Here is a 16,431-nt window from a genome sequence, read left to right as displayed (position 1 = left end):
AAAATTTGCAGGGCTGTGTGGAAAGGGCAGGGGAGTAGGACTTTATTTTGTTCATTCATGGGATGTGGGTGTCACTGGCAAGGCTAGCTGGATTGCTCTTGCAGAGACCCGGCAAGGACTCCGTGGGCCGAATGGCCTCCTTCCGTGCTGTAACCATTCTATGATTCTAACCTTTCCACCTCACTCTCCTCCTTTAAGACAAACCTTAAAACTTACCTCTTTGACCAAGCTTTTGGTCACCTGTCCTTATATCTCCTTATGTGGCTTGGTGTCCGATTTTGTTTGATAATTGCTCCTGTGAAGCGCCTTGCAACGTTAAAGGTGCTATATAAATGTAGATTGTTGTTGTAATCAATGACCTTTGCTCGGTAGAGGTTGGGGACTTTTAAAAGATCTCAGCTGGACTCACGCCAGCTCTGAGCTGGCAAGAGTATCGGAGAGGCCTTATAAGGTGCACTGTTGAAATTTCCTGGGTAGCCTGGGATTCACTAGGCACTGAGTTGCATCTGCCCCAAGCTTATTTTTACCAAGGGCACTTTCATTCCTTAATCTTGGCTGCATTTGAACCCAGGGCCCAGACGTGTAAAGAGTGCTGACCTACTAGTGCACTGAGGGCTGCTCTTGGGGATAATGGCTCACGGGTGAGGCAAAGGAGCATTCTTATTCTTTCAAACCTGTGGAATCTCTGACATTGTTGAGCAGACGATTCGCCCTGAACTTGCGCTCAAGATCAGTGAAGCAGTGTTGGATGTTTCCTGTTTTCTTGCTTGAAGTTCAACATTTCCAATTTTAACTTGAGCTTACTCAGTTAAGGAGACTTTTACTTTGACATTGTGCTTTCATTGCTGAGTCAATGGTACTCCCTCTGATGATGGCACAATATAATATAAAGGAAACAAAATTTATGACTCTGCTGTCACAGATTACATTATTAGAAATTGGGGCTATCAGTAAGGGTGAGCAGGCAGTAGAAACACTCTGGGTAGAATTGAGGAATAGAAAATGACGCAGTATTTTGGTGGACGTTGTCTACAGACCTCCTGAGAGCAGTGATAAAGTAGCAGGATGCATATGCACAGAAATCAGAGAAGCTTGTTGCAAAAGCAAAGTGGTTATAATGAGAGACTTTAATTTTCACATAGACTGGGAGAAGCAGAACAGCTCAAGTCCCAAAGGCAGTGAATTTCTCGAGTGCAATTGAGACAGTTTTCTGGAACAATGTCTTCTTAAACCAACAAGAGGACAGGCCATATTACATTTAGTGATGAGTTAGTTAACAATCTAAGGAATTAGTTATCAATCTAACGGTAAGGGAACACCTAGCTAACAGTGAGCATAACATGATTGAATTCAATATTAGATTTGAGAGGGAGATGGGTGAGTCACGAACCAAGGTTTTAAATTTAGGGAAGACTGACTTTGAAGGGATGAGACAGAAATTGACCACAGTTGACTGGACAGAACTGTTAATGGATAAAACTACAGATGAACAATGGGAAGTGTTCAAAGAAGTATTTGGTACAATACAAGATCTGTACATATCCCTAAAGAGCAAGAGCTCTGCTTGCGTAATTGAACAGCCTTGGTCAACAAGAGAAGTGAGAGATAGTATAAAACTAAAAGAAAAGGGTTTATACAAATACGAAGAATAGTGGAGATCCCGCAGACTGGGAGAGATATAAAGAACAGCAAAGGGATACAAAGCAAGTGGTAAAAGCTGTAAAAAGGGAATATGAGTAAAAACTTGCCAGGGATATCAAGGACAACAATAAAGATTTTCACAAGTATATTAAGAGAACGAGGGTGGCTGAGAGTAAGGTGGGCCCCTTAAAGACAGATGCAGGTGATATTGTAAATGAAAATAAGGAAACAACAGACTTGATAAATAATTACTTTATATCGGTCTTCACAATAGAGGAAGAGGATAAAGTACCAGAGGAACTAAAAATAAATCAAGGGGAGGCACTTACTAGATTTAATATATGTTTAAACAAATAGTAATGGAGAAAATAATGAGACTGAAGGTTAACAAATCTCCAGGACCTGATGGTTTCCACCCACGGTATTAAAAGAAGAAGGTGAAGAAATTGCAGATGCTTTAATCATAATGTTCAAAGCTCTCTTGCTTCAGAAATTGTCCCTTTGGATTGGACAATTGCCAATGTCACTCCATTATTTAAGAAAGGTGGGAGAGAGAAACCATGAAATTATAGACCTATTAGTCTAACGTCCGTTTAGGGAAGTTACTAGAATTTGTTATTAGGGACAGGGTGACTGAACACTTGGACAAATATGAACTGATGAGAGAGAGGCAGCATGGATTCGTGTAACTAACCTAGTTGAATTTTTTGTGGAGGTCACTAATGTGGTAGATAAGGCAGTGTCTATGGATGTTATTTATATGGACTTCCAGAAGGCATTCAATAAGGTTTCACACAAGAGACTGTTAGCAAAAATGAAAGCGCATGGAATTGGAGGCAACCTATTGACATGGGGAGGGAATTGGTTGTGAGGTAGGAGACAGAGAGTAGGGATAATAGGTACGTACTCAAATTGGCAGTATGTGACTAGTGATGTCCCCCAGGGATCTGCACTAGGTTCTCAGCTTTTCACTATATTTATCACTAACTTAGATAAAGGAATAGAGTTGTATATCTAAGTTTGCTGATGACACTATGTTAGGTGGCACAGTCAGTTGTGTAGATGGGAGCAGAAAGTTGCAAAGGGACATTGATAGATTAAGCGGGTGGTCAAAACTGTGGCAGATGGAGATTAGTGAGGGGAAGTGATAGGCCATCCACTTTGGACCTAAGAAACATAGATCAGAGTATTTTCTAAATGGTGAGGAGCTAGGAACTGGGGAGGAGCAGAGAGATTTAGTGGTCCATGTACGGAAATCACTAAAAACAGGTACAAAAAAATAATCAAAAAGGCTAATGGATGTTAACCATTAGCTGAAGGGGGCTGGAATACATCAAGTTACATCAAGTTACATTGAGTCGACAGCACAGAAACAGGTCATTCAGACCTACTAGTCTATGTTGGTGTTTATGGTCCACACGAGCCTCCTCCCTCCCTACTTCATCTAACCCTATCAGCATATCCTTCTATTCCTTTCTCCCTCGTGCTTATCTAACTTCCCCTTAAATGCATCTATGCTATTCGCCTCAACTACTCCTTGTGATAGCGCATTCCACATTCTAACCACTGTCTGGGTAAAGAAGTTTCTCCCGAATTCCCATTCTGGTATCATCCCTTTGCAGCTTCTCCAATACCTCTATATCCTTTTTATAATATAGAGACTACAACTGTGCACAGTACTCTAAGTGTGGTTTAATCAAGGTTCTGTACAAATTTAACAGAACTTCTCTGCTTTTCAATGTTATCCCTCTAGAAATGAACCCAGTGCTTTTGATTTGCCTTTTTTATGGCCTTATTAACCTGTGTCACTACTTTTAGTTTTTTCTGTGTCCGTACCCCCAGATCCCTGTGCTCCTCTACCCCACTTAGACTCTTATTATCCAAGCAGTATGTGGCCTCCTTATTCTTCCTACCAAAATGTAATACCTCATAATTATCTATATTGAACAGAAAGGGATGGAAATTATTCTACAGCTGTAAAGAGCTCTGGTTAGCATGCAGCTGGAGAACTGCGATCAGTTCTGGGCACCGCACCTCAGGAAGGATATATTGGCCTTAGAGGGGGGGGTGCAGAGCAGAATCACCAGAATGATTCTGGGGCTAAATGGGTTAAATTATGAGGACAGGTGGGGGAGTCCAGTACAAGTGGCATAACCTTAAAATTAGAGCTAGGCTGTTCAGAGGTGATGTCAGGAAGCATTTCTTCACACAAAGGGGAGTGGAAATCTGGAACTCTCTCCCCCAAAAAGCTGTTGAGGCTGGGGGTCAATTGAAAATTTCAAAACTGGATAGCTTTTTGTTAGGCAAGGGTATCGAGGAATATGGAGCAAATGGAGTTAAGGTACAGATCAGCCGTGATCAAATTGAACGGCAGAACAGGTTTGAGGGGCTGAATGGCCTCCTCCTGTTCCTATGGTGGAATCCAGGATCTGGCTTTTAGTGTGTACCCGGAGCAGGGCTGGCATGGACAGAAAACATGGACCTCTTTTTATTGGTCTCAATGTAGACTGGCCTTGTCCAGGTGCAGCAACAAGAGAAGAGTGGCACTGAGAGATTGTGGTGCCCCAGGCACCATCGGGAAGCTGCCCTAACTCCGACAATCCAAGGGCCACATCATTTAATACCTGCCTGTCTGAAATTTTGGAAATTCATATTCCCCTGTCTACAGATTTTTGTTGCCTGCCTGTAAGCCAAGTACATTGTGTCATTGATCAATGTAATGCTGCATCGCAATTGTTACAGTCAAAAGCACTGCAGCAGGGACTGGCTCCAGCTCACTTGGAGAGAGCAACACACCAGCCTTTTTTTCAAACTGCTCAGCACATCCTGCAGCTGGCAGATACTGAGATGCATCAGCCCACGCATGATTGACCTGGGAAAAGTGATTACTTCTCTATTGCCTGTGCTCGGGACCAGAGACTCATAGTATCATAGAAAATTTATGGCACAGAAGGAGGCCATTTGGCCCATCCTGTCCGCGCCGGTCGAAAATGAGCCACTCAGCCAAATCCCACTTTCCAGCACTTAGTCCGTAGCCTTGTAGGTTACTGCACTTCAGGTGCACATCCAGGTACTTTTTAAATGAGTTGAGGGTTTCTGCCTCTACCACCCTTTCAGGCAGTGAGTTCCAGTGCAGTACTGAGGGAGTGCTACACTGTTGGAGGTGCTGTCTTTCTGATGAGATGTTAAACTGAGGCTCCATCTACTCTCTCAGACGGACATAAAAGATCCTGTGGCACTGTATGAAGAAGAGCGGGGGAATTCTCTCCAGTGTACTGGCCAATATTTATCACTAAAACAGACTGGCCATTGCTGTTTGTGGGACCTTGCTGTGCTCATATTGCTGCCGTGTTTCCAACAATACAATAGCGACTATGCTTCAAAAAGTACTTCATTTGCTGTAAAGCATTTTGCGTCGTCCTGAGGTTGTGAAAAGCTCTATAGAAATGCAAGTTCTTCTTCATACAAGCCAGGAAGGTTCCAGGTTCAATCTCCATTTTGTGCTAATAACTGATCTCAGCAGTACCCAGGTTAAGGACAGGGAAAAATCTGCCAGAGCCTCGAGTGACCCCTGCTGCTGATCGAGTGACCCCTGCCGCTGATTGAGTGACCCCTGCCGCTGATCGAGTGAACCCTGCTGCTGATCGAGTGACCCCTGCCGCTGATCGAGTGACCCCTGCTGCTGATCGAGTGACCCCTGCTGCTGATCGAGTGACCCCTGCCGCTGATCCAGTGACCCCTGCTGCTGATCGAGTGACCCCTGCTGCTGATCGAGTGACCCCTGCCGCTGATCGAGTGACCCCTGCTGCTGATCGAGTGACCCCTGCCGCTGATCCAGTGACCCCTGCCGCTGATCCAGTGACCCCTGCCGCTGATCCAGTGACCCCTGCCGCTGATCCAGTGACCCCTGCCGCTGATCCAGTGACCCCTGCCGCTGATCCATGACCCCTGCCGCTGATCCAGTGACCCCTGCTGCTGATCGAGTGACCCCTGCCGCTGATCGAGTGACCCCTGCTGCTGATTGAGTGACCCCTACTGCTTAGCGAGTGACCCCTGCCGCGGAGCGAGTGACCCCTGCCGCTTATCGAGTGACCCCTGCTGCTGATCGAGTGACCCCTGCTGCTGATCGAGTGACCCCTGCTGCTGATCCAGTGACCCCTGCCGCGGAGCGAGTGACCCCTGCTGTAGGTCTGTAGATGCCGATGAGCACAGGATCAGGCTTGGCCGTGATGCCCCCCATGGTGGCAGGCCTGCTGAAAGCGGTGAGACTGGCCACTTAACGCAAGGTGCCAGAGAGCTGCTGTGCTGGTGAAGCCAAACTCCAGCAACTTTTGATATCATTTGGATGGCTTTTCTTTAGAATTTTTCCAGAATCTCTGTTTAAACAGTGAGTAGTGATGATGGTGTTGAGGAGCTGGCTGGGAGTTAACATATAAACTCCAGTGGCAAAAAATTACTGACTCTACACCCTGAGTAGATTTTTGATGTTATTTCAACTCCTTACCAAGTTGATGCCATGTCCTGAATTTTGTGCTCATTAAGGTGAGCACAAAAACACTCGGCATCAGTATCAAGCCGTCTAGGTCGCCTATAGTACCTCTGGGGCTAGAGTACAACTCCCTCAGCTGTGTGTCTCAAACTCCAATGCCGGAACAGTAAACCCTATCTCATTTCCCATACCAGTCATCCTGTGACCCCTCTGTGTGAGATCGCCAATTAAGTTTGCTTGTAGGCTCATCCCCACTTGGAACTGTGTTGGAATTGCCTAAATTCAATTCACACAGGACTCTTATCAGCCGTCACACGTCAGGCAGTGTGGCTGGATTTGAACGCAGGTTGTGGGGATGAGAGGTACAGACAGCACCCAGTTAATCCCGAGTGCCCATTAGTTTCATGAAAATCATCTCATAGAATTGTGGAATCGTACAGCACAGGAGGTGGCCATTCGGCCCATCGTTCCTGTGCCTGCTCTTTGAAAGAGCTATCCAATCAGTCCCACTCCCCCCTGCTCTTTCCCCACAGCCCTGCAAGTATTTCCTTTTTGAAAATTACTGTTGAATCTGCTTCCACCGCCCTTTCAGGCAGCGCATTCCAGATCATAACAACTCGCTGAGTAACAGAAATTCTCCTCATCTCCCCCTCTGGTTCTTTTTCCAATTACCTTAAATTTGATGCACCTTGTTTTATTTGCTCTAAAGCATAAAGTCAGATGATGTACGTTCTGTTGAAGCACATTGTGTATCCCTGGCACGTGACGTTATTGTGACAAAGATGATACCCAGATGTTCTGGCTTTTTTGCCCTCACCAAACCAAAAAAAAGTTTTGCCAAACTCCCCTTTAAGGAGAAGATCATGTCCCTTTAAACATCTCAGGACAATTCAAGGGATTTTTTTTGTGAAAGGATGGATATGTTTTTTTTCACCTCCTCTCTTGAAAGCATTGCCTTCTTGCAGGTGGCCCTCTGATACCTCATTATTCATGTGTATGTTTTGATAATGAGTGCGGGCATGCTATTCAACCATGGGGAGCAGCACAGCAGTGCCGAATCCTGCCTTTAGCTAATGTTATACATGCATACTTCCAGCAGGGGGGCGATGGTCAGCTTGCCTCCCTCCCACATGTTGGCAAAAAGGGGGCAAATCAAATGTTTAATTGGGCCAATTTTAAACTTTTACCCCCAAATAAATCGGAAGTAACTAAATTCAGCGCAGTTCGGGTTCTGCACTGCCCTCCTTCCCGCTGCCTCGTGGCCTCTACCCTTTCACTGGCGCCGTAGAAAATGTCTTTATGCTGAGTGCGTTTGGGATGCTCAGAGTTTGTGCCAAAGGGAGCAGTGCTGTCTCAACACATCAAGCCACATCGGCAACCAAATGGAAAGTGACTCTGGGCTCGGCAGCTTCGCACAGCCTCCCTCTAATAATACATGCTATAAAATAGGCCAACTGCAAACCTGTCTTCCCAGGAGGATTTCGTTGTTTGAATTGCGAGGCCATTTGAGAGATGAATTGGTTACTGTAAAGGACTGGAATTTTCTCTATTTTACTTCGTTGGCGCTGGTATTTGGAGGTCAGATCGTTCTTGAAATCCAGCCACTCAGTAACGGCCCAAACTCAGTGCTGTTTAAACGGGACCTTCCCCAGTACACGTTTCATGCCCTTCAATATCAGCAAACAAATCAAGGCTCATCGCACCATGGCCAGTCGATTCTTTCCCAGGACCACAACACTCCGCAGCTACTTAATCTCCCTCAGCCTTCCCTTTTCTCCGACTGCAGCAAATCAAAGCCCAAACCTTTCTTCACCTAACCAGTACTCCCTGATTTACCTTGTCTCCTCTCCTGCTCTTTTCAACCTCCACAATAAGCTTCGATCGTTCACTTCATTTTCTCAATCAAATAAAGGATCTGGACTCACAACCAACCCCGGTCCTGGCTCCACCGATCACCCAGGACAAGGGGCCCATTCCGCCTGATGTTCACTTTTACTCAAATGCAGTGGTTGTAATTTTAAACGAACCCGACAGGCGGGATCGGGGCGGGATTGGGTGGAATTGGCCGGGTTCGGGTTGGGATTGGGATGGGGTGGGATCGGGCGGGACCGGGAGGGATAAGGTGGGATCAGGCGGGATCAAGCGGGATTAGGTGGGATCGGATGGGGTGGGATTCGGGACGGGATCAGGTTGGGCCGCCTGCTTCCCACTCGCCCGATTTTAGTCTCCGTTGCAGTCAATGGAAAGTAAAATGGGTCCGGATGCAAAGCAGGCGGCTGACCCGAGCCTGTCAGCTGCCCGCCCTGTGGAGTGGTTAAACTCACCCCCAATATCTCAAGTGGGGCAGTGTTAGGAATTTTACAATTGGCTTCAGTGCCCTGGGTTAAAGAGGGGAAAGACACCCAGGTTCCCAGCTCCTGATTGTTATTCAGCAGACCTGGCCGGAGGTGCAAATTGGTAGAGCACCAAGCGAGCACACAATTGGCCTCAGCAGTGATGCCTCCATAGTCAAATAGCCTGCTGACATTCACTGTCGAGGCTGAAATATGAATGTGTTTGAGGTGGGAGGAGGCACACGTTTGATGTCTAGACAAACACAGTGTCTAATGGGGAAGGGGGAAGAGCCTGCAGTCTAAAAATTAGAGCCAGACCTTTCAGGAGTGAGATTAGAAAACATTTCTACACACAAAGGGTGGTAAAAGTTTGGAACTCTCTTCTGCAAACGGCAATTGATACCAGCTCAATTGCTAAATTTAAATCTGAGATAGATAGCTTTTTGGCAACCAAAGGTATTAAGGGATATGGGCCAAAGGCAGGTATATGGAGTTAGATCACAGATCAGCCATGATCTTATCAAATGGCGGAGCAGGCACGAGGGGCTGAATGGCCTACTCCTGTTCCTATGTTCCTATAATCACAGACACACGTAGCAGGTGATGTGCAGGTACAGTCAGTGTCCGATATACACTGTTTAGTCATCCCATTGTGAGATGGCATTATAAGTGGGGCAGATCCATGCAATCAAACCATAGGGATCTGAATACATAGCCTAGCTAACAGCACTGGGCTACGGTATAAAGGAGACATAGAGAAATTGTTTCCACTGGCAGGAGGGTTGGTAACCAGAGGACACAGATTTAAAATAATTGACAAAAGAACCAGAGGGGGGATTAGGAGAATTTTTTTTTTACCCAGCGAGTTGTTATGATCTGGAATGCGCTGCCTGAAAGGGCGGTGGAAGCAGATTCAATAGTAACTTTCAAAGGGAATTGGATAAATACTTATAAAGGAAAAATTTGCAGGGCTATGGGGAAAGAACAGGGGGCAGTGGGACTCGTTGGATAGCTCTTTCAAAGAGCCGGCACAGGCACGATGGGCCGAATGGCCTCCTTTCATGCTGTATGATTCAATGTCCTCAAAAGAATTGCATTGCAAATGAAGGCGACATGGCCCATAATCTTCATGTCTCTATATCATCACTACACTCTGGAAGAGGCACGAAGCTGGGAGATAATGAAGGGGAAGATGTGTGGTATTTCACTGACACAGTCATTTTTTGATAGGGTGAGAGGAAACTCTGTTATCTGACAGGGGGTGTTGTCTGAAAGATGGTTTCCTCAGTAAACAGTCTTCCATTTTGTTTTGGTGGTTTTCTTTGTCCTTCTGGTTTGCTTCTCTCATCTAAAGAGGCTGACTCATTCTGAGTACAGTTCTCCAGGCGTTAACCTTATACCAGGCCCAAGTGGCCATTCCTCATTTGTGAGCCATGCAGTGAATGTTCGCAGGTAATTCAATCACTGGGGTTTCACAACTCAGCTTACTCCCATCCAGAACAAGGGGGCATAACCTTAAACTTAGAGCTAGGCCGTCCAGGGGTGATGTCAGGAAGCACTTCTTCACACAAAGGGGAGTGGAAATCTGGAACTCTCTCCCCAAAAAAACTGTTGAGGCTGGGGATCAATTGAAAATGTCAAAACTGAGATTGATTGATTTTTGTTAGGTAAGGGTATTAAGGGTTATGGAGTTGAAATACAGATCAGCCATGATCTCATTGAATAGCGGAACAGGCTCGAGGAGATGAATGGCCTACTCCTGCTCCTATGTTCCTCATCCAAGATCCACATGAAGGCCCTTTTGAGCAGGGGTCACTGGAAAGAGACCAGGTGCAGGAACCTTGACTGATTTCCCCTCCCTAAGCCTGGGGCAGTAAGAACATAAGAAATAGGAGCAGAAGTAGGCCATACAGCCCCTCGAGCCTGCTCCGCCATTCAATCAGATCATGGCTGATCTTCGACCTCAACTCCACTTTCTCGCCCGATCCCCATATCCCTTGATTCCCCTAGAGTCCAAAAATCTATCGATCTCAGCCTTGAATGTATTCAATGACTCAGCATCCACAGCCCCCTGGGGTAGAGAATTCCAAAGATTTACAACCCTCTGCGTGAAGAAATTCCTCCTTATCTCAGTTTTGAATGGCCGACCCCTTATCCTGAGACTATGTCCCCTGGTTCTAGACTCTCTAGCTAGGGGAAACAATCTCTCAGCATCTACCCTGTCAGGCCCCCTCATAATCTTATATATTTCAATGAGATCACCTCTCATTTTTCTAAACTCCAGAGAGTATATGCCCATTCTACTCAACCTCTCTCCACTAATGCTGACTCTGGTACCCCACTGCTGTCAAGGCTGAGACCATCTAACTACGAGAAAAGGGATTTTCCTGCTCCTAAAGGCTCAGTATGTGACTCAGTACTAGAGAGAGAATGCCTCAGCTTCTCACTCTTCAAATTCATTGAGCCAGCGGAATGCCAGGTAGGATAGAAATGTTTGAAAGAAGTTTTGTTGATGAGGCCGTCTATGGTGAAGCAATAGGCTCTAGGAACTGGCTGATTTCAGACAAGTCCCTTATGACAACAAACAGAGGAGATTTTCATCCCATTATAGGCTGGAATTGAGTCCATATTCCAGAGACAATACGCCCTCTGTCTAACATTGCACCACCAGTCCCCCTTTCCATTCTGTTTTTAATGTTTTTTTGTTCAAACAGTGGGTTAGCACGGTGCCTCTGAAACCTACATCCAGATCTCCCTCTGTTGGCTGTAAGGCTGCTCTGTGAGATGACTTTGTACTATTTTTTGTGGACATGGGCCAACAGTTTAAAACTGCCTGTAATTTGATTAGCACTCTCACTTGGAGAGACTGCAGGATGGTTAGTGAATGGAAAATGGTATACTAACACAGTAGACTTGGATTCCATCTGCCACCCTGGGCACTGTCTGAGGCTGAACCAGACTGTTCGTAACCTCGGTGTCCTATTTGACCCTGAGCTGAGCTTCCGAACCCATATCCACTCCATCACCAAGACCACCTACTTCCACCTCCGTAACATCGCCTGTCTCCGACCCTTCCTCAGACCATCTGCTGTTGAAACCCTCATCCACTGTTACCTTTGTTACCTCTAGACACGACTATTCCAGTGCTCTCCTGGCTGGCCTCCCACCTTCCACCCTCCATAAAATTACGCTCATCCAAAACTCTGCTGCCCGTATCGTAACTCACACCAAGTCCTGTTCACACATCACCCCTGTGCTCACTGACCTACATTGGCTCTCGGTCCAGCAATGCTTGCGTTTTCAATCCCTTCATGGCCTCGCCCCTCCCTATCTATGTAACCTCTCTCCAGCCCTACAGCCCTCCGAGATCTCTGCGTTCCTCCAATCCTGGCCTCTTGTGCCTCCCTGATTTTAATCGCTCCACCATTGGCGGCCGTGCCTTCAGCTGCCTCGACCCTAAACTCTGGAATTCCCTCCCTAAACCTCTTCACCTCTCTCTCCTCTAAGACGCTGCTTAAAACCCATCTCTTTAACCAATCTTTTGGTCACCTGTCCTAATATCTCCTTATGTGGCTCGGTGTCAAATTTTGTTTGATAATCGCTCCTGTGAAGCGCCTTGGGACGTTTTACTACATTAAAGGCGCTATATAAATACAAGTTGTTGTTGTAGTAGATGTTGTGCCTCTGACTTTGAGGCTGAAGCACATTATTGATGCAGAGTAGAGGGAGTCTTATTTAGCTCATGAACTACAGCAAAGTCTATTTACGATTTCAGGGTCTATTTACTCAGCAAACAGAGTTTATTTACTACAGCAAACAGGGTCCATTTACTCACCAAACAGGGTCTATTTACTACAGCAAAGAGTTTATTTACTCAGCAGACAGAGTCTATTTACTACAGCAAAGAGTTTATTTACTCAGCAAACAGAGTCTATTTACTACAGCAAACAGAGTTTATTTACTCAGCAGACAGAGTCTATTTACTACAGCAAAGAGTTTATTTACTACAGCAAACAGAGTCTATTTACTGCAGCAAACAGAGTTTATTTACTACAGCAAACAGGGTCTATTTACTGCAGCAAAGAGTTTATTTACTACAGCAAACAGAGTCTATTTACTGCAGCAAACAGAGTTTATTTACTACAGCAAACAGGGTCTATTTCCTGCAGCAAAGAGTTTATTTACTACAGCAAACAGGGTCTATTTACTGCAGCAAACAGTTTATTTACTACAGCAAACAGGGTCTATTTACTGCAGCAAAGAGTTTATTTACTACAGCAAACAGAGTCTATTTACTACAGCAAACAGGGTCTATTTACTGCAGCAAAGAGTTTATTTACTCAGCAGACAGAGTCTATTTACTACAGCAAACAGAGTCTATTTACTCATAAACTGCAGAGTCTCCGAACTCATGACTGAAACTACAGCAGCGTCTCCTGAGTACAGCAGGATTATTTCTCCAGCAAAATGTAGTGACTGGAGGATAGTTACATAATGTGTGTAAAATCAACCCGAGTTACATATAGCAGTGCGGTCTCCAGGCGTGATTGACGGGGGAATTACCCAATCATCTCCATTCTGGCCAGGACTTGTGGTGTCACTATAGGCTGCCCACTTTTTGTCGGGGAATGTGCGAGTCTGGGAGCGGGATAAGGAAGTCAAAGTTAACCACATAACTACCAGGCTCATTGACCACCAGTCTCCCAGAATCTGAATTTAATCCGTGCCAATATAAGAGCAGCTCGGAAGAGAGAGGAAAAAAGTCTGTTGGTAAATAGGTGGCATCTGGGAGCACTTGTGAGTTTGTGTGTTTCATTCATAGAGTGTAAGGCAGGTGTGAAATGATATTACTCTCATGTACAGGTAGTCACGCACATGTCTGGGTTACTGCTGCCTGTGCCTGCAATTGTCGCCCAAGGCTAAATATATGTTTCTATTGGTTTAAAGGTTAACAGTTAACACTGTCCTGCTGCCCTAGGAAATAAATGCATGATTCAGTCGATCTCCAATTTATGCTGCTCTCCGCTGAAAGGCTACACTTGGCTTCAAAAAGAAAGAACTTGCGTTTCTATGGCGACTTTCATGACCCCAGGATGTCCCAAAGCGCTTTATAGCTAATGAAGTACTTTTGAAGTGTAGTGTCTGTTGTAATGTAGGAAACATGGCAGCCAATTTGTGCACAGCAAGGTCCCACAAACAGCAATGTGATAATGACCAGATAATCTGTTTCTAGTGACACGTTTAGTGATTCAGTGGCCCAGATGAGGGAAGGGGAGGGAAAAAAAAACAGCTGGGGTTCCGTGGTCACTGTATCCTTTGACCCTTGCCAGAAAGTGCGCTCTGCCGATGTTGGGTGTGGACAAGCTTGGGTGTGATGCCTGTGCAGTTGAATAGCACCCTCGGTGACACTCACTGCTTAGGCTCACAAATGAAGAGTGGGCAAGATATCAAGGGTAGCTATCGAACAGGAGTTTGTAGCTCAATATGATCTTAAGGAGGAGGGAAAAAATAATGTTGCATTCTATGTCACAAGATAGCTTGGATACTCCATTACATTTCAGCACGGTCGAAGTGAGATACCTATATCCTTGCTGGGGCCCTTCCGTACTGCCTTATTTAAGGTGTTCTCAAACTGCTGGTCAGAGGCTGACTGGGGGCAGACATATCTTTTCGAGCCCTCTTTTTGCTGACCTCATCAGGTTCTTGGCCAGAATCACCATTAAATTGAGTGGGCTGCCTCCAGCCCTCAACGTTACTCTTTATAGGGGGAGGAGCTTCATGATCTCACTGAAGAGGAGTTTCCACACACAATGTCTGCTCCCAGCCTCCATCTAACCAGCAGTGTGAGGAAATAAAACAGAACACGGAAGGACTGGACACACACCAGTAAGTATAGAGCCATCTTATTCTTCATAATACGTTGTATTATGTAGCAATTTAGTATAATAACCTTCTCCTTTAAGGCGCTACCCCTTATCCTGTATGCATCTTACTTGTATAACAGTGATTCCTCTCATTTTGAATGGGTGGGTAGAATCTGGAGTGTTTAAATGATTAATTGTCGCATTTCAGACCCTACTGTCCGTTAGCTGCAAGCGTCAGTGTCGAATGAGGAATTGTTTATTCATGACTCATTGCTTCATGTTCACACGTTACAAAGCAAATCTCTGCTGTCGATGCTTAACCCTTCGAACCCCCTAAGTGTCCCTTTGCAGCAGTTCACGGTGGACAATTCTGTCCTGAAAACGCCGCAGAAAAGACCTTCAGTCCGGTTCTTAATGTTATGATCCAGAGACCGGAGTGAGTGGGGGTGGGGGAGAGAGTGGGTCTGATGGTGCAGTGCGTTGGTGAGACTGCTCTGGATGTGGGGGGGAGTTGTCTCCTGTCCTGTCACTCAGGGATTCGTCTGCAACAGAAAGGAGGGGGTGCGGGATGAATTACAACAAAAAAAAATGCGGCGACACTTGCAAGCTGGCTCTGCTCTTTTGATTTGCAATCCTGATGAGCGTTTGTCATGTCTTAGCAAATACCAATCAGAGACTGAAAATAAACACGGCCTGTCCACCGTCAGAGCCTTGCAGGAGTGTAAGAGCATCACTGGACCAGCATCCTCAGACCGGAGAGAGGGACTCACAGATGTATTACCTCATGCTCACCCATGATGTTAACTGAGGCCCTGTCTGCCCTCTCAGGTGGACGTAAAAGATCCCATGGGAAGAAGAGCAGGGGAGTTCTCCCCAGTGTCCTGGCCAATATTTATCCCTCAACCGACATCACTAAAACAGATGATCTAGTCATTATCACATTGCTGTTTGTGGGATTTTTGTTGTGCATAAATTGGCTGCTGCGTTTCCTACATTACAACAGTGACTACATGTCAAAAGTACCTCATTGGCTGTAAAGTGCCTTGGGGCATCCTGAAGTCAGGAAAGGCACTATATAAATGCAAGTCTTATAGTAGGACTGAGATTAAGTAGTTCAGCACAGACTGGGAATAAAACCCAGGACCTACTGGTCCATATAACTTGGTGTTACACCTCATAGTGACTCTACCTGATAGACTATCAAGGAGAACAGAAATTGTCATATCAAATTCTAACTATTCCCTTCGGAGTCTCCAGTGCTTGTTAACGAGCTTCTCCTGGCCGCCTTGTTCAAAGCACGGTAAATATCCTAAAACATTCCCCTTTTTGATTTTCAGACTCTCCTGCCCTGCTGCACGTGTGCGACCACACCGCTTCTGAACGATTGCAATCGTGTTACAATCCACAACAAGAAGCACCATGGAAAACAATATGGAACCGAGGTCAGAACAGGATGAGCTGCAGCGATGTGCTGACCGGATTACGGATGAGGTGAGTGCTAAACCCACAAAGGAGAGAACGTATCGTAGTAGTACAGCGCTGGACAAGGGGACCTCGTAGATGCTCATATAATTAAAATGAATTAGAATTAAGATAAAAAGGAATCCAACAGTCTTTTATAAACATATAAATAGTAAAAGGGTAGTCAAAGGAAGGGTGGGGCCGTTAGGGACCATAAAGGAGATCTTCTTCTAGAGGCAGAGGGCACGGCTGACATTCTGAATACTTCGCATCGATCTTCACTAGAGAAGAGGATGCTCCTAATGTCACAGTAAAGGAGGAGGCAGTAGCAATATTGGATAGGATAAAATAAAGAGGAGGTACTTAAAAGATTGGCAGTACTCAAAGTAGAAAAGTCACCCGGTCCAGATGGGATGAATCCAAGGTTACTGAGGGAAGTAAGGGTGGAAATTGCAGAGGCTCTGGTCACAATCTTCCAATCCTCACTAGATATGGGAGTAGTGCCAGAGGACTGGAGGATCGCAAGAGTTACACCTGTTCAAAAAAGGGGAGAGGGATAAACCCGGCAATTACAGGCCAGTCAGTCTAAAGTTAGTGGTGGCAAAACTTTTAGAGACAATAATCTGGGAAAAAATTAATTGGC

The 16,431-nt window shown here is 45.6% G+C and overlaps 1 protein-coding gene across 1 annotated transcript in view; it reads left to right on the top strand.

The window, feature by feature from the left end:
* The first annotated feature begins 15,670 nt into the window (after positions 1 to 15,670).
* LOC137306072 (synaptosomal-associated protein 25) overlaps positions 15,671 to 16,431 on the top strand; it is a 102,324-nt gene continuing 101,563 nt past the window's right edge. The window contains exon 1 of the mRNA XM_067975137.1: positions 15,671 to 15,818. Coding sequence (XP_067831238.1) covers positions 15,747 to 15,818 — 72 coding nt within the window. The 5' untranslated portion in view covers positions 15,671 to 15,746. The remainder of the gene's footprint in view (positions 15,819 to 16,431) is intronic.

Source organism: Heptranchias perlo, chromosome 41 (assembly GCF_035084215.1).
Source record: "Heptranchias perlo isolate sHepPer1 chromosome 41, sHepPer1.hap1, whole genome shotgun sequence".
Classification (NCBI taxonomy): Eukaryota; Metazoa; Chordata; class Chondrichthyes; order Hexanchiformes; family Hexanchidae; genus Heptranchias; species Heptranchias perlo.
Note: the sequence above shows the minus strand (reverse complement) of the source record. Positions and strands in the feature narration are given on the sequence as shown.